General features: G+C 40.7%; 1 protein-coding gene across 1 annotated transcript; it reads right to left on the reverse strand.

The window, feature by feature from the left end:
* Positions 1–923: 923 nt before the first annotated feature.
* Positions 924–12,422, reverse strand: LOC100554292 (glutathione S-transferase Mu 4). Its single transcript, XM_003220187.4, has 8 exons — positions 12,028–12,422; positions 11,288–11,363; positions 5,087–5,151; positions 2,699–2,780; positions 2,491–2,591; positions 2,224–2,319; positions 2,022–2,132; positions 924–1,185 (listed from the first exon to the last, which is right to left on the reverse strand). The coding sequence occupies exons 1-8, from the start codon at positions 12,061–12,063 to the stop codon at positions 1,090–1,092; spliced, it is 663 nt and encodes a 220-aa protein (XP_003220235.1). The 5' UTR covers positions 12,064–12,422; the 3' UTR covers positions 924–1,089.
* Between the last annotated feature and the right edge of the window lie 1,586 nt (positions 12,423–14,008).

Consider the following 14,008-nt stretch of genomic DNA (forward strand, 5'->3'; position numbering starts at 1 on the left):
AGTATCTTTTGTCCTTTAGGGGCACTGAACTGTACCCCAAGGGACTTTTTATGATGTGTGCACAACTGTTTTGCATAAAGTTATTTGGTTATAGGAGTATCACATTCTTTCAGCAATGCAAAGTAGGACATAAGACACACATACACACATGTGGCATTGTTATGGCACAGGCGTTTATGTAACTGTGCAATGAAAACTAGCAACACACCACATATCATTTATGAACCATTGGCTTCTTTTAAAATGGTGGTTTCATGGAAGTGTATTTATAGATTTTATTTATAGATGCCTAGAAAGTACTAGAAAGGAGATACTGCATTCACATACTGCAGTATCCCCTTTCTTGAACTTCATGTCTCTCTTAAGAGGCTATCTGCTGGAATATTCCAGGACTAAACAATTTGAAGGGAATATTTTCACTGATAACACAGAGTCTCCTCATCTATATGGAATTAAAAGTGTTTAGTGTTTTCCAGCTACAGAAAACTGTGTACAAGGTTAATGCTTATGGACTCTGACAATTGTAGTCCACAATATCTGGAAGGTATGATATTGCCTATCCCTGCTTTCCCCTGGATCAGCAAACAGTACTGCAGGATATATGTGTGTGCTTTTTTTGTATCACAAAGTCTTGTGATTTTCAGCCTTCTTATCATAGAAACATTTCAGTTCTCATTTGAAAGGGGTGGGAATCATGTGGCCATTCAGATGTTCTTGAACTGCAGCTCTAACCACTGTGTCTCCTACTTATATTGGCATTTGTTAGGCCACATGTTCCCTTGTATTAGCAGGCAACACCAAGTTTAGCTTTGCTGGAGACATTTGATCCCAACTTTAAAATGAGGGAGCAGGGAACAGAGAAAGATTACTCAAAGGGTTGCGTGATTACAGGCAAAAAGGAGATGAAGAAGAAGCCAAGACCATTTTTCATACTCAACGGCTTTTATTATTATCTGGTTCCTTGGAATGTATTTGGGGCATTGGAAATACTGTGCAACAATGTTCTGAAGCATGAAGGGAGGTGGTGTTTCAAGGCTCCTTACTGATACAGAATTGCAAATGTCAAGCCAGGAAGAATCCTGTTTCCTTCTATTCATTTGTATTACCCCAAGTGGCATTTCTGCCATAGAGAGGAGTTCTCAGGAAACGGCTTGATTTTATGTAGGCAGAAATCTTCTCCAATGCCTGCAGAGAAAGCCAGCAGAAGAATACTTCTCAGATATTAGTTATCATTACAAGTTTCTGTAACTACAATACAGAATGCCGACTGTCAACCTGGTTACCTCCTGGAACCTGAAGCAACATCTAAGTTTAAACAAAGACAACATTTAATTGCCTTGGCCTCTAAAATGAGGAGGTAGACTTCCAAGTGCCCTTACCTAAATTGAAAGTACACCCTGCTATTTCTACCACAAGATCTTAAATCTTGCTTCCTAATGAGACAAGTCTGGAGTCATTGTTCCAAACCAGGCTTTAAACTCAGCACAAAGCAACCTCTGACACCACACACCATGAAAAATGACTAAATGAGAGAACATGGTTTGTGCAAAATGGGTATTAGGTAAAGGCAAAGATTTTCCCCTGACATTAAGTCTAGTCGTATCCGACTCTGGGGGTTGGTGCTCATCTTCATTTCTAAGAGCCAGTGCTCTCCAAATTCATGTGGCCGGCATGACTGCATGGAGCGCCGTTAACTTTCCACCACAGCGGTACCTATTGATCCACTCACATTTGCATTTTTTCAAACTGCTAGGTTGGCAGAAGCTGGGGCTAACAGTGAGAACTCACCCCCGTTACCCAGATTCAAACCTCTGACCTTTCGGTCAACAAGTTCAGAACCTCAGCAGTTTACCCACTGCACCATTGGGGGCTTATGTTATGGGTATTATAACATCTAATAAAAAGATGGATAAATTGGAAAGAAATTATTTAGCAGATCCTTTGCCACTAATCCCTTGGACACAAATACCAGAACAACCCTTTAGTTTGGAATTTTAAGCATAAGCCACAGTAAAATTCACCTCAAAGCGATCCAGGAAATCTTTTAAATTTTTGAACTGATCCAAGCATTTTGGCTGAAACATCTGGTGCAGATCCAAAATGTCATATGCAAGGAAATCTACATAGGTGATCTAAGGAATTTTAACAAGAAAAAAAGAAGAGATTTTAAAGTGAATCACATATCTGAGTTAAATCTTGGCTTCTGTATGTATTATATCTAACCTTATCTCCTAGAAACCATTTTCTGTCTCCCAGAAACTGGGAGAACCGCTTCAGTTTCTCAGGTAGCTGTTTAATGTACTCGGGCTTCAATTTTTCCTGCAAAAAGAGGATGTTATCAGCAACAGGCTCATTTTTAACTGACATCTTTGGAAAGTTCGACAGTTTTCACAATGCTCTTTTTTCCTCTTTTCTTCTGCCACACTGACTTTATCCTCCCACTATTAAAATATCTTCTGAATTCCCAATCTTACCCAAACATAAACTCACAAAATCTGGGCTGTAACACACTGTTGCAAGGTCTGTTGCAAAATCTACAACCTGGTATTCAAGTATATCCATCCGGATTATTTCTTCTTCAGTCTCCCCACCTGTAGCAAGACACGGAGACGGTCAAGATGTTTCTGACCCCATCACCCATTTGGCCTTTGGGTTTTAAGCCAGGATCCAAACGATCACTGGCTTCATAAACACTCACACATCTTGTGCTTGCGGGCAAGATATCGCAGGATGGCATTGCTCTGTGTAAGTTTTCTGTCACCGTCAATTAGGTATGGCAGCTAAGGAAAGAGAAGAAGATTAAGAATACTGGTGAAATTCTTAAATGATCTGTACACTTGGCCATTTTCACTAAACAATGTACAATGTTTTTAAGCTAATCAATAAAAAATAGTCTGAGGAAAGAATGCTACTAGATGAACTTGCGATTAGAGAAGAGCCTCTTTCTAATATCACTGGAGGATTGTCTGCCAATAATCCAAACTCAGAAAACTTTCAGAATTATTAACTCCTCAAAAATCCCTGACTTCATGGCCAGTAACTACCATATGCTGTCCAGGAGCTCCTGTAAGTTATATTTCAAAAAATAACTTTTTCAGATTCTGATAGCGGTTTCCATACATTTCAAAGTTAGCAGCAGCACACTGATTTCATTTCCATGCCACTGTTAATAATAATAATAATAATAATAATAATAATAATAATAATAATAATAATAATAATAATAATAATTTTATTTCTTGCCCACCTCTCCTCACAGCTCAAGATGGGTTACAATATTACTAAAATATAAACAAACACATAATCATTTTAAAACACTCCACAAAATACATATATTAAAACATATTTCCATAAAATACATACAGTAGAGTCTCACTTATCCAACATAAATGGGCCTGCAGAACGTTGGATAAGAGAATATGTTGGATAATAAGGAGGGATTAAGGAAAAGCCTATTAAACATCAAGTTAGGTTATGATTTTACAAATTAAGCACCAAAACATCATGTTATACAACAAATCTGACCGAAAAAGTACTTCAATACGAAGTAATGCTATGTAGTAATTACTGTATTTACAAATTTAGCACCCAAATATCACTATATATTGAAAACATTGACTACAAAAATGCGTTGGATAATCCAGAACGTTGGATAAGCGAGTGTTGGATAAGTGAGATTCTACTGTATTAAAATACACAAAACAAACATTAGGCATTCAGTGTAAGTTTAAAATTCATCATTAAAACTATCTGGGTTGGCCTGCTGGAAAAATTAGGTTTTCATTTGTATATTAAATCACAACAGCTGATTCAGCTGTCAGAGCTCTACCAGCAGGTCATTCCAATTGTGGAGCGGCCGATGAAAAGGTCCTCTGGGAGGTGGTTGCCAGTCATGTTTTGATTAGTTGGAGTAACTGCCCCACAGAGGAACTAAGTGTTTGGGGCGGGTTGTATGGGAGAAGGCGATCCTTTAGGTAAACTGGACCCAAACCATGTAGGGCTTTAAAGATCAAACCCAACACCTTGGACTTTGTCCAGAAACTAATTGGCAGCCAGTGGAGTGACTTTAGGATAGGTTTAATATGCTCACTCCTAGATATTCTCATAATCAATCTGTCTGCCGTATTTTGTACCAACTGGAGTTTCTGAACTTGATACAAAGGAAGCCCAATGTAGAGCATATTACAGAAGTCCAACCTTGAGGTTACCAGTGCGTGCACCACCATGTTCAGGTCCTCCAAATCTAGGAAGGGGTGCAGCTGGTGTATCAGCTGAAGCTTATAGTAAGCACTCATGACCATTGATCTACCTGGGCTGATATTTGGAGAGACAGATCAGGAGCACTCCCAAGCTGCAAATACAGTCTTTCAGGGGGAGTGTAAACCCAAAGAGGACTGATGAACACACCTCCATCCCCAGATTAAGACCTTTGATGGCAAGCACCTCTGTTTTGTTTGGATTCAGTTTCGATTAGTTTTTCCTCACCCAACCTATTACCTCCTCCCGGCATTCATTCAGAGGAGACACACTATCCTTAGCTGTAGCTGATTTTGAAGGCATGGAGAAATATATACTGATAACACCCTGCCCCATGCCTATGGATAAACTCTCCCAGAGGTTTTATGTAAATATTAAAAAGCATTGGAGATAGAATGGCATCTTGTAGGATACCACATAGCAGCTCCTTTTTTTGTGGAGCAGCTATCCCCAAGCACCACCATCTGGAACCTGCCTAAGAGATACGACCGGAACCACTGCAATACAGTGCATCCAATTCCCAGCCCCCCTCCCCAGGCGTTCCAGAAGGATACCATGGTTGATGGTATCAAAAGCTACTGAGAGGTCTAGAAGCACCAACAGGAACACACTCCCACTATCGGTGTTGAGATGAAGATAATCCACTAAGGTGCCATAGCTGTCTCAACTCTGTATCCTGCTCTGAAGCCAGTTTGAAATGGGTCAAGGAAGTGTGTGTCATCCAAGCCTGTCTGAAGTTAGAGGGCAACTGACTTCTCAATCACCCTGCCCAAAAAAGGAAGGTTAGACACTGGTCTGTAGTTATTAAGGTCATGGGGTTGCTACATACATTTGGGAAGTCAAAGCCCAGTTTCTCTTTTACACTAGTCCACTCGCGTCTGTCAAAATCAGGAGCTGTAAATATAGATACAAACAGTAAATGCCATGTCCTTGTACGTACTTGCCCAGGATAATTTTCTTCATTTTGTCTATAGCTTGCAGGTCCAGCAGTGATTGCTACACTTAGCAAAAATGGCACAAACAATGTTTGTTGGCATAGAAGGGGCCAAAACATTTTATTAGTAATAGAGGCTGGGTCCTACTTGGGTCTAGATCCAGATATTGATTGACCTGCCTGCTGGCTGATGGGAACTAACTCTCCCAGACTACCTTGTGTATACATTTGGAATGACAGATTTGGAGTTCCACATGGGCATAAACCACTGTGTAGTTTCCTTTCCTCCTGGGCATGATCCTCATAGTCCACACCTTCAAAGTCTGAATTTGATAGGCACCAAGAAAAGGGATGTAGAGGGAAGGGGATTAAGATTTGTGATGACAACTGTGAGGAACACAGCCTTGCTGCCACGTAGCAGACTAGAATCATCCTATTGCCTCCAACCCAATAGGGACACTGGCATATTTTCATGCCTTTTCCAAGGATACTGAGCAGGCTTCTGGGAAGAAGGCTCCATCAGTGACGAAAAACAGCTCCACTTTGTGCAGTACAACATGCAAATGATTCTCTTTGGCAAGTCAGGGAATACCCTTTGTACTGTTTTCAGTAGTATAGTTCCTTATGTTGTGAACCTATTTGGAAACAAACCCTGTTGAGCATGATGAGACTTGCTTCCAATAAATTTGATAATATTATGCCATAACCTCCAACATTTCACAGATGAAAACTGGAAGATGTTTGGCCAGGCAACATCAAAATGTTGTCAAGATGAAGAACATTATTTATGAAGAACACGCAAACTGAGAGAGATGGCAGCAGTTTTCTTTTGCCAGAGCATACAACAAAGGGAAAGATTCTACCCCTCTTCTCTCCCCTGCTCAATGCATAAAACGTTGGTACTTTAAATTCAGTTTGCAGTATTTAAACAAAGTTGAGCATGAGGGCAAAAAGCAATGGGAAAAGAGAGAAATTGGGAGATTTTGAATGCCCCTGGAAAAGCGGGATAACAGAGGATTAATAAGGACAGTTCCTGCCAAATTGGGGCAGTTGGTGGGGTAGGTATGCTGTTTGGCTGTATGCTTACGTATTTAATTTGAATCCCCTTGGGGAGACAGGACGGGTTACAAATAAAAACATTATTATTATTTTATTATGACACAGCAAACAAGATAGATATGCTGGATTTCGTATCACAAAATCACAAATCGAACACTTCTCAAGTGCCTAGGACTGTGTGATGTATTTTCGGATGATGCATGCAGATCCCAGTAGGGTGGCCTTTTGCAGTTGGCAGATCGTGATTTTGTCAATGTCTATTGTTTCCAAATGCCGGCGGAGATCTTTTGGAACGGTACCCAATGTGCTGATCACCACCAGGACCACCTGTACTGGTTTCTGCCAGAGTCTTTGAAGTTCAATCTTGAGGTCCTGATAGCGGCTGAGTTTTTCCTGTTGTTTTTCATCAATGCGACTGTCACCTGGGATGGCAACATCAATGATCCAAACCTTTTTCTTTTCCACAACTGTGATGTCTGGTGTGTTGTGTTCTAGAACTTTGTCAGTCTGGATTCGGAAGTCCCACAGTATCTTTGCATGCTCATTTTCCAATACTTTTGCAGGTTTGTGATCCTACCAGTTCTTTTCTGCTAGGAGGTGGTACTTGAGGCATAAGTTCCAATGAATCATTTGGGCCACATAGTTGTGCCTCTGTTTGTAGTCTGTCTGTGCGATTTTCTTACGGCAGCTGAGGATATGATCAATGGTTTCGTCAGCTTCCTTGCACAGTCTGCATTTTGGGTCATCAGCTGATTTTTCGATCTTGGCCTTAATTGCATTTGTTCTGATGGCTTGCTCCTGGGCTGCAAGAATCAGGGCCTTCTGTCTCCTTCTTCAGTGTCCCATTCGTGAGCCATAGCCAGGTCTTCTCCTTATCAGCTTTTCCTTCAATTTTGTCAAGGAACTTTCCATGCAATGTTTTGTTGTGCCAGCTGTCAGCTCTAGTTTGTAGTGCGGTTTTCTTGTACTGATTCTTTGTCTGCTGTGCTTTGAGGAGTTTCTGATTTTTGACTTCAATAAAAGCAGGTTCTTCACTTTGCTTTACATATTCTGCCAGGGCATGTTCTTCTTCTTTGACTGTTTTACTTGTAAGAGTCCTCTGCCACCTGATCTTCTAGGCAGATATAGCCGGTCAACATTACTGTGAGGGTGCAGTGAATGATAAATGGTCATGAGTTTTCTTCTTCTTCTTCTTCTTCTTCTTATTATTATTATTATTATTATTATTATTATTATTATTACTATTTCACTTTTAGCAACCAGCTTTTTTAAGGAAACTATGAGGAAAGCTGACATTTAACTTCAGTTAAATTTTATTAATATTTAAACAGACCACCATCATTGCTGCTGGATAGTCTCACTGCTAGAATATAGTTCTGAACTGGACACTGTCCACCCTACAGTCACTGTCTTTCATGTCGTCATTGTACATAGATGCTTCCCTGCTCACTAAAAATAGCCTGGTAAGTGAGTATTACTAGATCATCTATTCCAGGTTTGGTGGATCAGGTCCAGAGCCTGTCCTCCCTTTTCTTTATTTAAAAGCAAGTCTCTGATCTGGCAAAAAGTAAAATGTACAGGGAAATTCTAAACTATTGGACCCTGTGTGAAAGGGGTCCAATCCCAACTTTCAGCATGTTTAACAAATGGGTCAAGTCACACATGAATATGATGTTTAGAGAAATCATGTTATGTTTAAACATGGTAAAGTTCTTATCTCATTGCCTGGAGAAAGTGGGTATGTATTTATTCTGTTGTATTTACTACTACATAATGTCCAAAGAAAATACTTTGGAAATCCCTCCACCCCTCTATTCTGCCTTGGTCAGACCACACCTGGAATACTGTGTCCAATTCTGGGCACCACAATTGAAGGGAGATGTTGACAAGCTGGAAAGAGTCCAGAGGAGGGCAACTAAAATGATCGAGGGTCTGGACAACAAGCTTTATGAGGAGCGGCTTAAAGAACTAGGCATGTTTAGCCTGCAGAAAAGAAGGCTGAGAGGAGACATGATAGCCATGTATAAATATGTGAGGGGAAGTCATAGGGAGGAGGGAGCAAGCTTGTTTTCTGCTGCCCTGGAGACTAGGACACGGAACAATGGCTTTAAACTACAGGGAGAGAGATTCCATCTGAACATTAGGAAGAACGTCCTCACTGTGAGAGCTGTTTGGCAGTGGAACTCTCTCCCCCGGAGTGTGGTGGAGGCTCCTTCTTTGGAGGCTTTTAAGCAGAGGCTGGATGGCCATCTGTGGGGGGTGCTTTGAATGCGATTTCCTGCTTCTTGGCAGGAAGTTGGATTGGATGGCCCATGAGGTCTCTTCCAACTCTATTATTCTATGATTCTATGATCCCTGATTTGGATTGTATATCCAAGGAGCCCACAATGGCACAGTGGGTTAAACTGCTGAGCTTCTGAACTTGCTGACAGAAAGGTCAGTGGTTCGAATCCGGGGATGGGGTGAGTTCCTGCTATAAGCCCCAGATTCTGCCTACCTAGCAGTTTAAAAACATGCGAATTTGAGTACCGCTCTGGCAGGAAGGTAACGGCGCTCCATGCAGTCATGCCGGCCACATGACCTTGGAGGTGTCTATGGACAATGCCAGCTCTTCAGCTTAGAAATGAAGATGAGCACCAACCCCCAGAGATGGACACGACTAGACTTAATGGCAGCAGAAAACATTTACTTTTACCTAACCATCACAAATGCAAAAAGTAGCTATGATGTTTCCTTTCTGGCAGAAAATGCTACATTTTCTGTAATCATAACAAATTCAATGACAATGGAATGTAATTCATAAATACAATTACAGTACTTACCCATATTGCTGTATGGGTGTTTTTTTAAAAAAAAGAAAGAAAGAAAGAAAGAAAGAAAGAAAGAAAGAAAGAAAGAAAGAAAGAAAGAAAGAAAGAAAGAAAGAAAATGCAGGCGGAAGACATGCTAAGATGATTGTGGCAGCAATGTGGTTGTCTATGTGTGCAAGTAATTGCTTTCCTATCCACAGGGGACATTTGAGGATTCTTGCAGGAGTTAAGTGGTATAAACACTTAACTGATTATACCCATGTCAATTCATGAAATCAATTTTGCTTTTGGAAAAAAAAGACAAGTGCAGCTCTTTGCTCTGTGATAATAACATTGTTACTAGTTATTGTAATGTAAGTGAATAACTGTAAGTAAACATCTTAGAATACTGTATGTGCATGATATCACTGTAGTCTCGATTTAATCAAATACAAAACATTCGAACCTTGGGTGTTATAAATCTTAAGTCTCTTTTGATCTTGCCTCACCCTGCAAATAGCATACCTTATTTTAAACTGAATGTAACAATGCCAGTCTTAGATCAGCTAATGAAAGACCTGCTTCAGCAGCATTGAGATGATTTATAGCTTATGAAATAGTTCTCTGCATGGTTTGGACTATAAACTTTAGAGATAACAGTAGAAGAAAAGCTAGTATGGCTATTAACTTTAACAGTTGTATGGCAGGTAGAAGTTCAAAACTTTAAGCCACCTGTTGATAATCTATCTGAGACATATCATTTCTGTGTCCCCACCCTTGATATACACATAGAAAATAGGTTTTGAAATCTCTTCTTTATATTTACCAACTCCCAAAGTCGAACTTTGAATAATGGGACACCTGTTCTGCTCATACTCTTCCTCACTATAATGAGAGTTAGTGATTGATTTGATTTATATTCCACCCTTCTCCCAAAAACAGAACTCAAAGCAGGTGACAAGAAGTTTTAAAAGCGGATATAAACAAGACCACAAATTGATATGTGAATGAATATTCAAAGCAAATAAACAAATTATAATAAAGCATACATAAATTTAAAGCAATTAAACAGCATATAATTTTAAAAGACATCCTTATTAACATCAATAAAAATAGCTGTGTTAATTAGTACTCTTAATTAGCAACTAAACTTGAATAAGGAGTTATTTGTCTGTTGGCAGATGGAGAACAAAAAGCAGGTCAACCTAGGCTCCTTTGGAAAGGAGGGCCACAGCCTGGGAAAAGCCACCTGTAAAGCCCTCTCAACTATTTAGATGCATTATGTTTATATTATAGTAATTTGCATCAATACATTTAAATCATCGCATCTCAATTTGTATTATCCTTTACAGATGGCATGAAAGACTTAATCCACTTACAAAAAATCTGTTGCCATCCCTCTTAAATCAGATACTTTGCACAAGAGGTCCACAGAGATAACTGACCAGTTACAAGGCCAGTTAATATAAAACACAAAGACAAGTTCACCAGTAAGTTTAGCAAGTCATCTTATTCTGAGTCTGCATTCTAACAAAAATGCCTGTCCAGATTAGATGGAGCCTGTCTAGTCCAGTGTTCTTTGCAAGAATTCCAGTCTCCAGCATGCACTGGTAGAGAACCCAGAACCAGTGAGTGGTCAGCCATATATCCTCTACCAACTTCTGATCTCGAAGATTAGAGCCATGATTACATATTAGGAGTTAGCTCTTCATCGTGCCAGTAAAATAAAATGAAAATATTTAATGTCTTAGCCAAACACTGCTGAGAAGCTGAACATGAAGGCAGTGGCCTCCTGTTCCCAGCATTATTATCTGTGTCCCAGGGAGGTCCTTCTTGCAGGAATATTTGGTATCTACATTATGCAGAGTGTAGCAAAGCTAGTGCAATATCAGCTTGTGAGAAAAACAGTAAAAATTATTCTGGATACAATTGTGAGATTTTTTAAAGGATTAAAAACTTGATCTAAACTAGGTTATAAAAGTTGACTGACTCTCCAGTGTAGGGGTATGCTAACATCCATCATTAAGGTTGGAGCCTCATGGATGATCCTTCCTTGCCAAAGGAAAAATAAACTGACTTCTTGGGAGAGGAGGAAGTGATATTTACAGGTAAGAAGTAGGCAAAAGGCTTGACTACATAGAACAAAGATAGAAAGATAATAACAAAGGTCAAGGTAGACTCCCATCTCTCATTAATCATTTAATACAAGCATCAATACCTCTTTGCTTCCAACTATCTAACTCCTCACCTTCTCCAAAATGGTATCGTTTTTCTTCATATGGTGTTTCTGTGTATTCTAGGAGTAGCCTGATAGCATGGGCAAGCTGCAAGAAGACAAAGGGAAAGAATGAGTGAAAGACAAAATAGACAATGTGTTGCCATTGGCTCTTTTGGATGGGAGATATTAAAAAGTGAAACGCTCCAAATGGGTTTATTCTTGTGATTTGGTCTCTGTTGAAACGCTTCACCATTCTTTGTTTGTTTGCCCCAAATATGATAATATACAGATGAAATACAGGAATTCCATTTTTTCACAGTATTCTCAATGGTAAGGGTGTTATAAAACTCCATATCTTCTGAACAACTCTTTTGCATTCTTTTGTGAGACTGTTGCAAATTTTACCCTTGGGATTAGTAAAACCTTAGTTTTCTTTTTACCTGTGTCTTCCTCTTGCTGTATATACCCGTGTTGTGATTGTATTGTTGTATGCCAATAAAGGCTCTGTGTATGTGAATGAGTGGAAGGATAAAGCTACCAGAGGCTGCTTGTTAGTGGCTATATGTTGCTTCCACCAGGAGAAAGGCAAACTGAGAATATACTGCAAGCCCAAAACACCTGGAGGGCCGAAGTTTGCCCATGCCTGGTGTAGATGCACTCAAGTGCACACCTAGAAAGCATTGCATGTTGCAACCCATGTTAGAAATGCAACAGGCAAAGCCCCGCCCAGAGAGTCTCTACTCCTCCTTTTAAAGGATATACTGACTTACCCCACGGATGTCCCAGTAGCCCAGCGTGACGCTCATCTTCCTCGCGTGGCGTGCCTCGGCTTCTGCTGGTCCTGGGCTCCAGGGCAGGAAGAGAAACACTCCCGAAAGTGGGGTGAGTCGAGGACAAGCCTGGCTTGGAGGTGGCCGCGCACTTGGCGGACTCCGCCCCACTCCCGGGACTTTCACTTCTGCCCTTTCCACTCCCACCTCTGACGCCTCTCCCGTGGGGACTCTCCCGGTGTTATGCAAAAGAACTACCGGGGTTATAAAATATGATCAATGTCTTAAGAGATTGCATGGGAGACACAATAACACCCCAGTTCAGCAATTGCGCCTCTAGAGTTCTACGTGATATCTTAACAGCGCTGCAAACACATGGCAGGAAGCTGCATCTGCAGAATGAATGCACTTTGATAACACTTTCACTGCCAGGGCTCAGTGCTATGGAACTCTGGGAGTTGTAGTTTGGTGAGGTATTAACACGTTGTCAGAAAACTATAGGTCTCATGATTCCATAGAATTAAGCCATGACAGTTAAAGTGGTGTTCAGATGCATTATTTTAAAATGTAGATGCATGCCAAACCTTAAGGAGATGGCTCTCAGAGGAAGGCAATGGCAAACCTCTCCTGAAGAAATCCTGCCAAGAAATCCCTGCAATAGGTCAGAAATTATTTGAGGGCAGACAACAGCAATATAGAAGACTTGAGAGAAAACTGAAAAGTAATATGATGGCTGCCTTTAAATACCTAAAGTGATGCCATGGAAAAATGGGAGATAGATTGGTTCCTGCTGCTTGCCTGCGGCTCCAAAGACTGGAACACACCACAGAGCTTAAAATTACAATTAAAAAACCCAGATTCCATATTGAGGGGTTATTGTATAAGCTATTTAACAGTGGAATGGATTTTCTAAGAGAGTGACAGACTTTTCATCTTTCAAAGTCTTTAAAGAGGGTAGCTGGGCATGTTTCAAGGGTGCTTCAGTTGAGTATTTCAGCATGAGAGACGGCTGGACTGGACAGCCCTTGTGATTCATTCCACCTCTAAGATTCATATTTTTCACACTCCACACAACCTGAGCTCCTGTTGCCCTTTCACTAAATGATAGGCAACCAGAATTGCACTGTGGGATTTCCAAAAATCCTGTTTGGGATCCATGCAAACTGTAGGGAGCCTCTAACAACATTTAATAAGACAATGACTGAAGCCTTCTGGAGGTTTCTGGAAGATACAATTCTCAGTTTTTCCCAATTTGTTTTTGAAAGTGGGAGAATCTCCTTGGTCTAGAGGAGGGACTGCACAAATGGATATGAAATTCCTACTCTGAAAAGAAATTAAAATGATGTTAAGATTAAAGAAAACTAATCCATGATGTTGGCATGGGTTGACAGGTGAACTGAAGGCCCACAAGTCAGGCTCCTTCTACACATTATGACCAGGATCCTAGACACCCGGAGGCCAGCTGTGCAATGAGCGCCATGGCCTTGAGCTTCCCCAGTGCACCATAGGCAGTTAACTCTGCACCCGCTCAGTCAAAAGCAAGGGGGTGGCCCTAGGAAAATGATTGGCTTCCCCAAGGACCAAACTTAGAAAACCCCTGAGAAAGTGCAAGTGCTTCTGCAGTTATTTGCATAATATCTATATCTATACACATCAGAAAAAATGAAAAAATTATATGTGTGTATGTAGCGGAGGTGTCCACTTACATAGACAGCCTCCTGCCTCCACAAAGAGCTATCGTTCCCACTGAGCAGGAGACACCAATGGCCCTCCCTCCACTGACATGCAGGTTATAGTGAGCGCCATGAATATGTAGCCCAAACCCTGCCAGTGTCCTCCACAAACACCACTCAAGTGAAGGCTTTTATGTGGGGACAATTTCATCCTAGATGTTCTGTTTTTCCTCCAGAATGGACATCCCAGGGTTCCTTAATTTGCATGATCCCACCCACTGCCTCTCCCTTAACCCTTTCCTACCCTT

This window comes from Anolis carolinensis, chromosome 4 (genome assembly GCF_035594765.1).
Source record: "Anolis carolinensis isolate JA03-04 chromosome 4, rAnoCar3.1.pri, whole genome shotgun sequence".
NCBI lineage: Eukaryota > Metazoa > Chordata > Lepidosauria > Squamata > Dactyloidae > Anolis > Anolis carolinensis.

What these genes read in the sequence shown, in the direction of transcription:
- LOC100554292 (XM_003220187.4), bottom strand. Translation starts at nt 12,063, where the DNA reads ATGAGCGTCACGCTGGGCTACTGGGACATCCGTGGG. An exon ending in GCTACTGGGACATCCGTGGG is followed by an intron (nt 11,364 to 12,027) that starts GTAAGTCAGTAT and finishes GTCTTCTTGCAG; the next exon opens with CTTGCCCATGCTATCAGGCT. An exon ending in AATGGTTTCTAGGAGATAAG is followed by an intron (nt 2,133 to 2,223) that starts GTTAGATATAAT and finishes AAAATTCCTTAG; the next exon opens with ATCACCTATGTAGATTTCCT.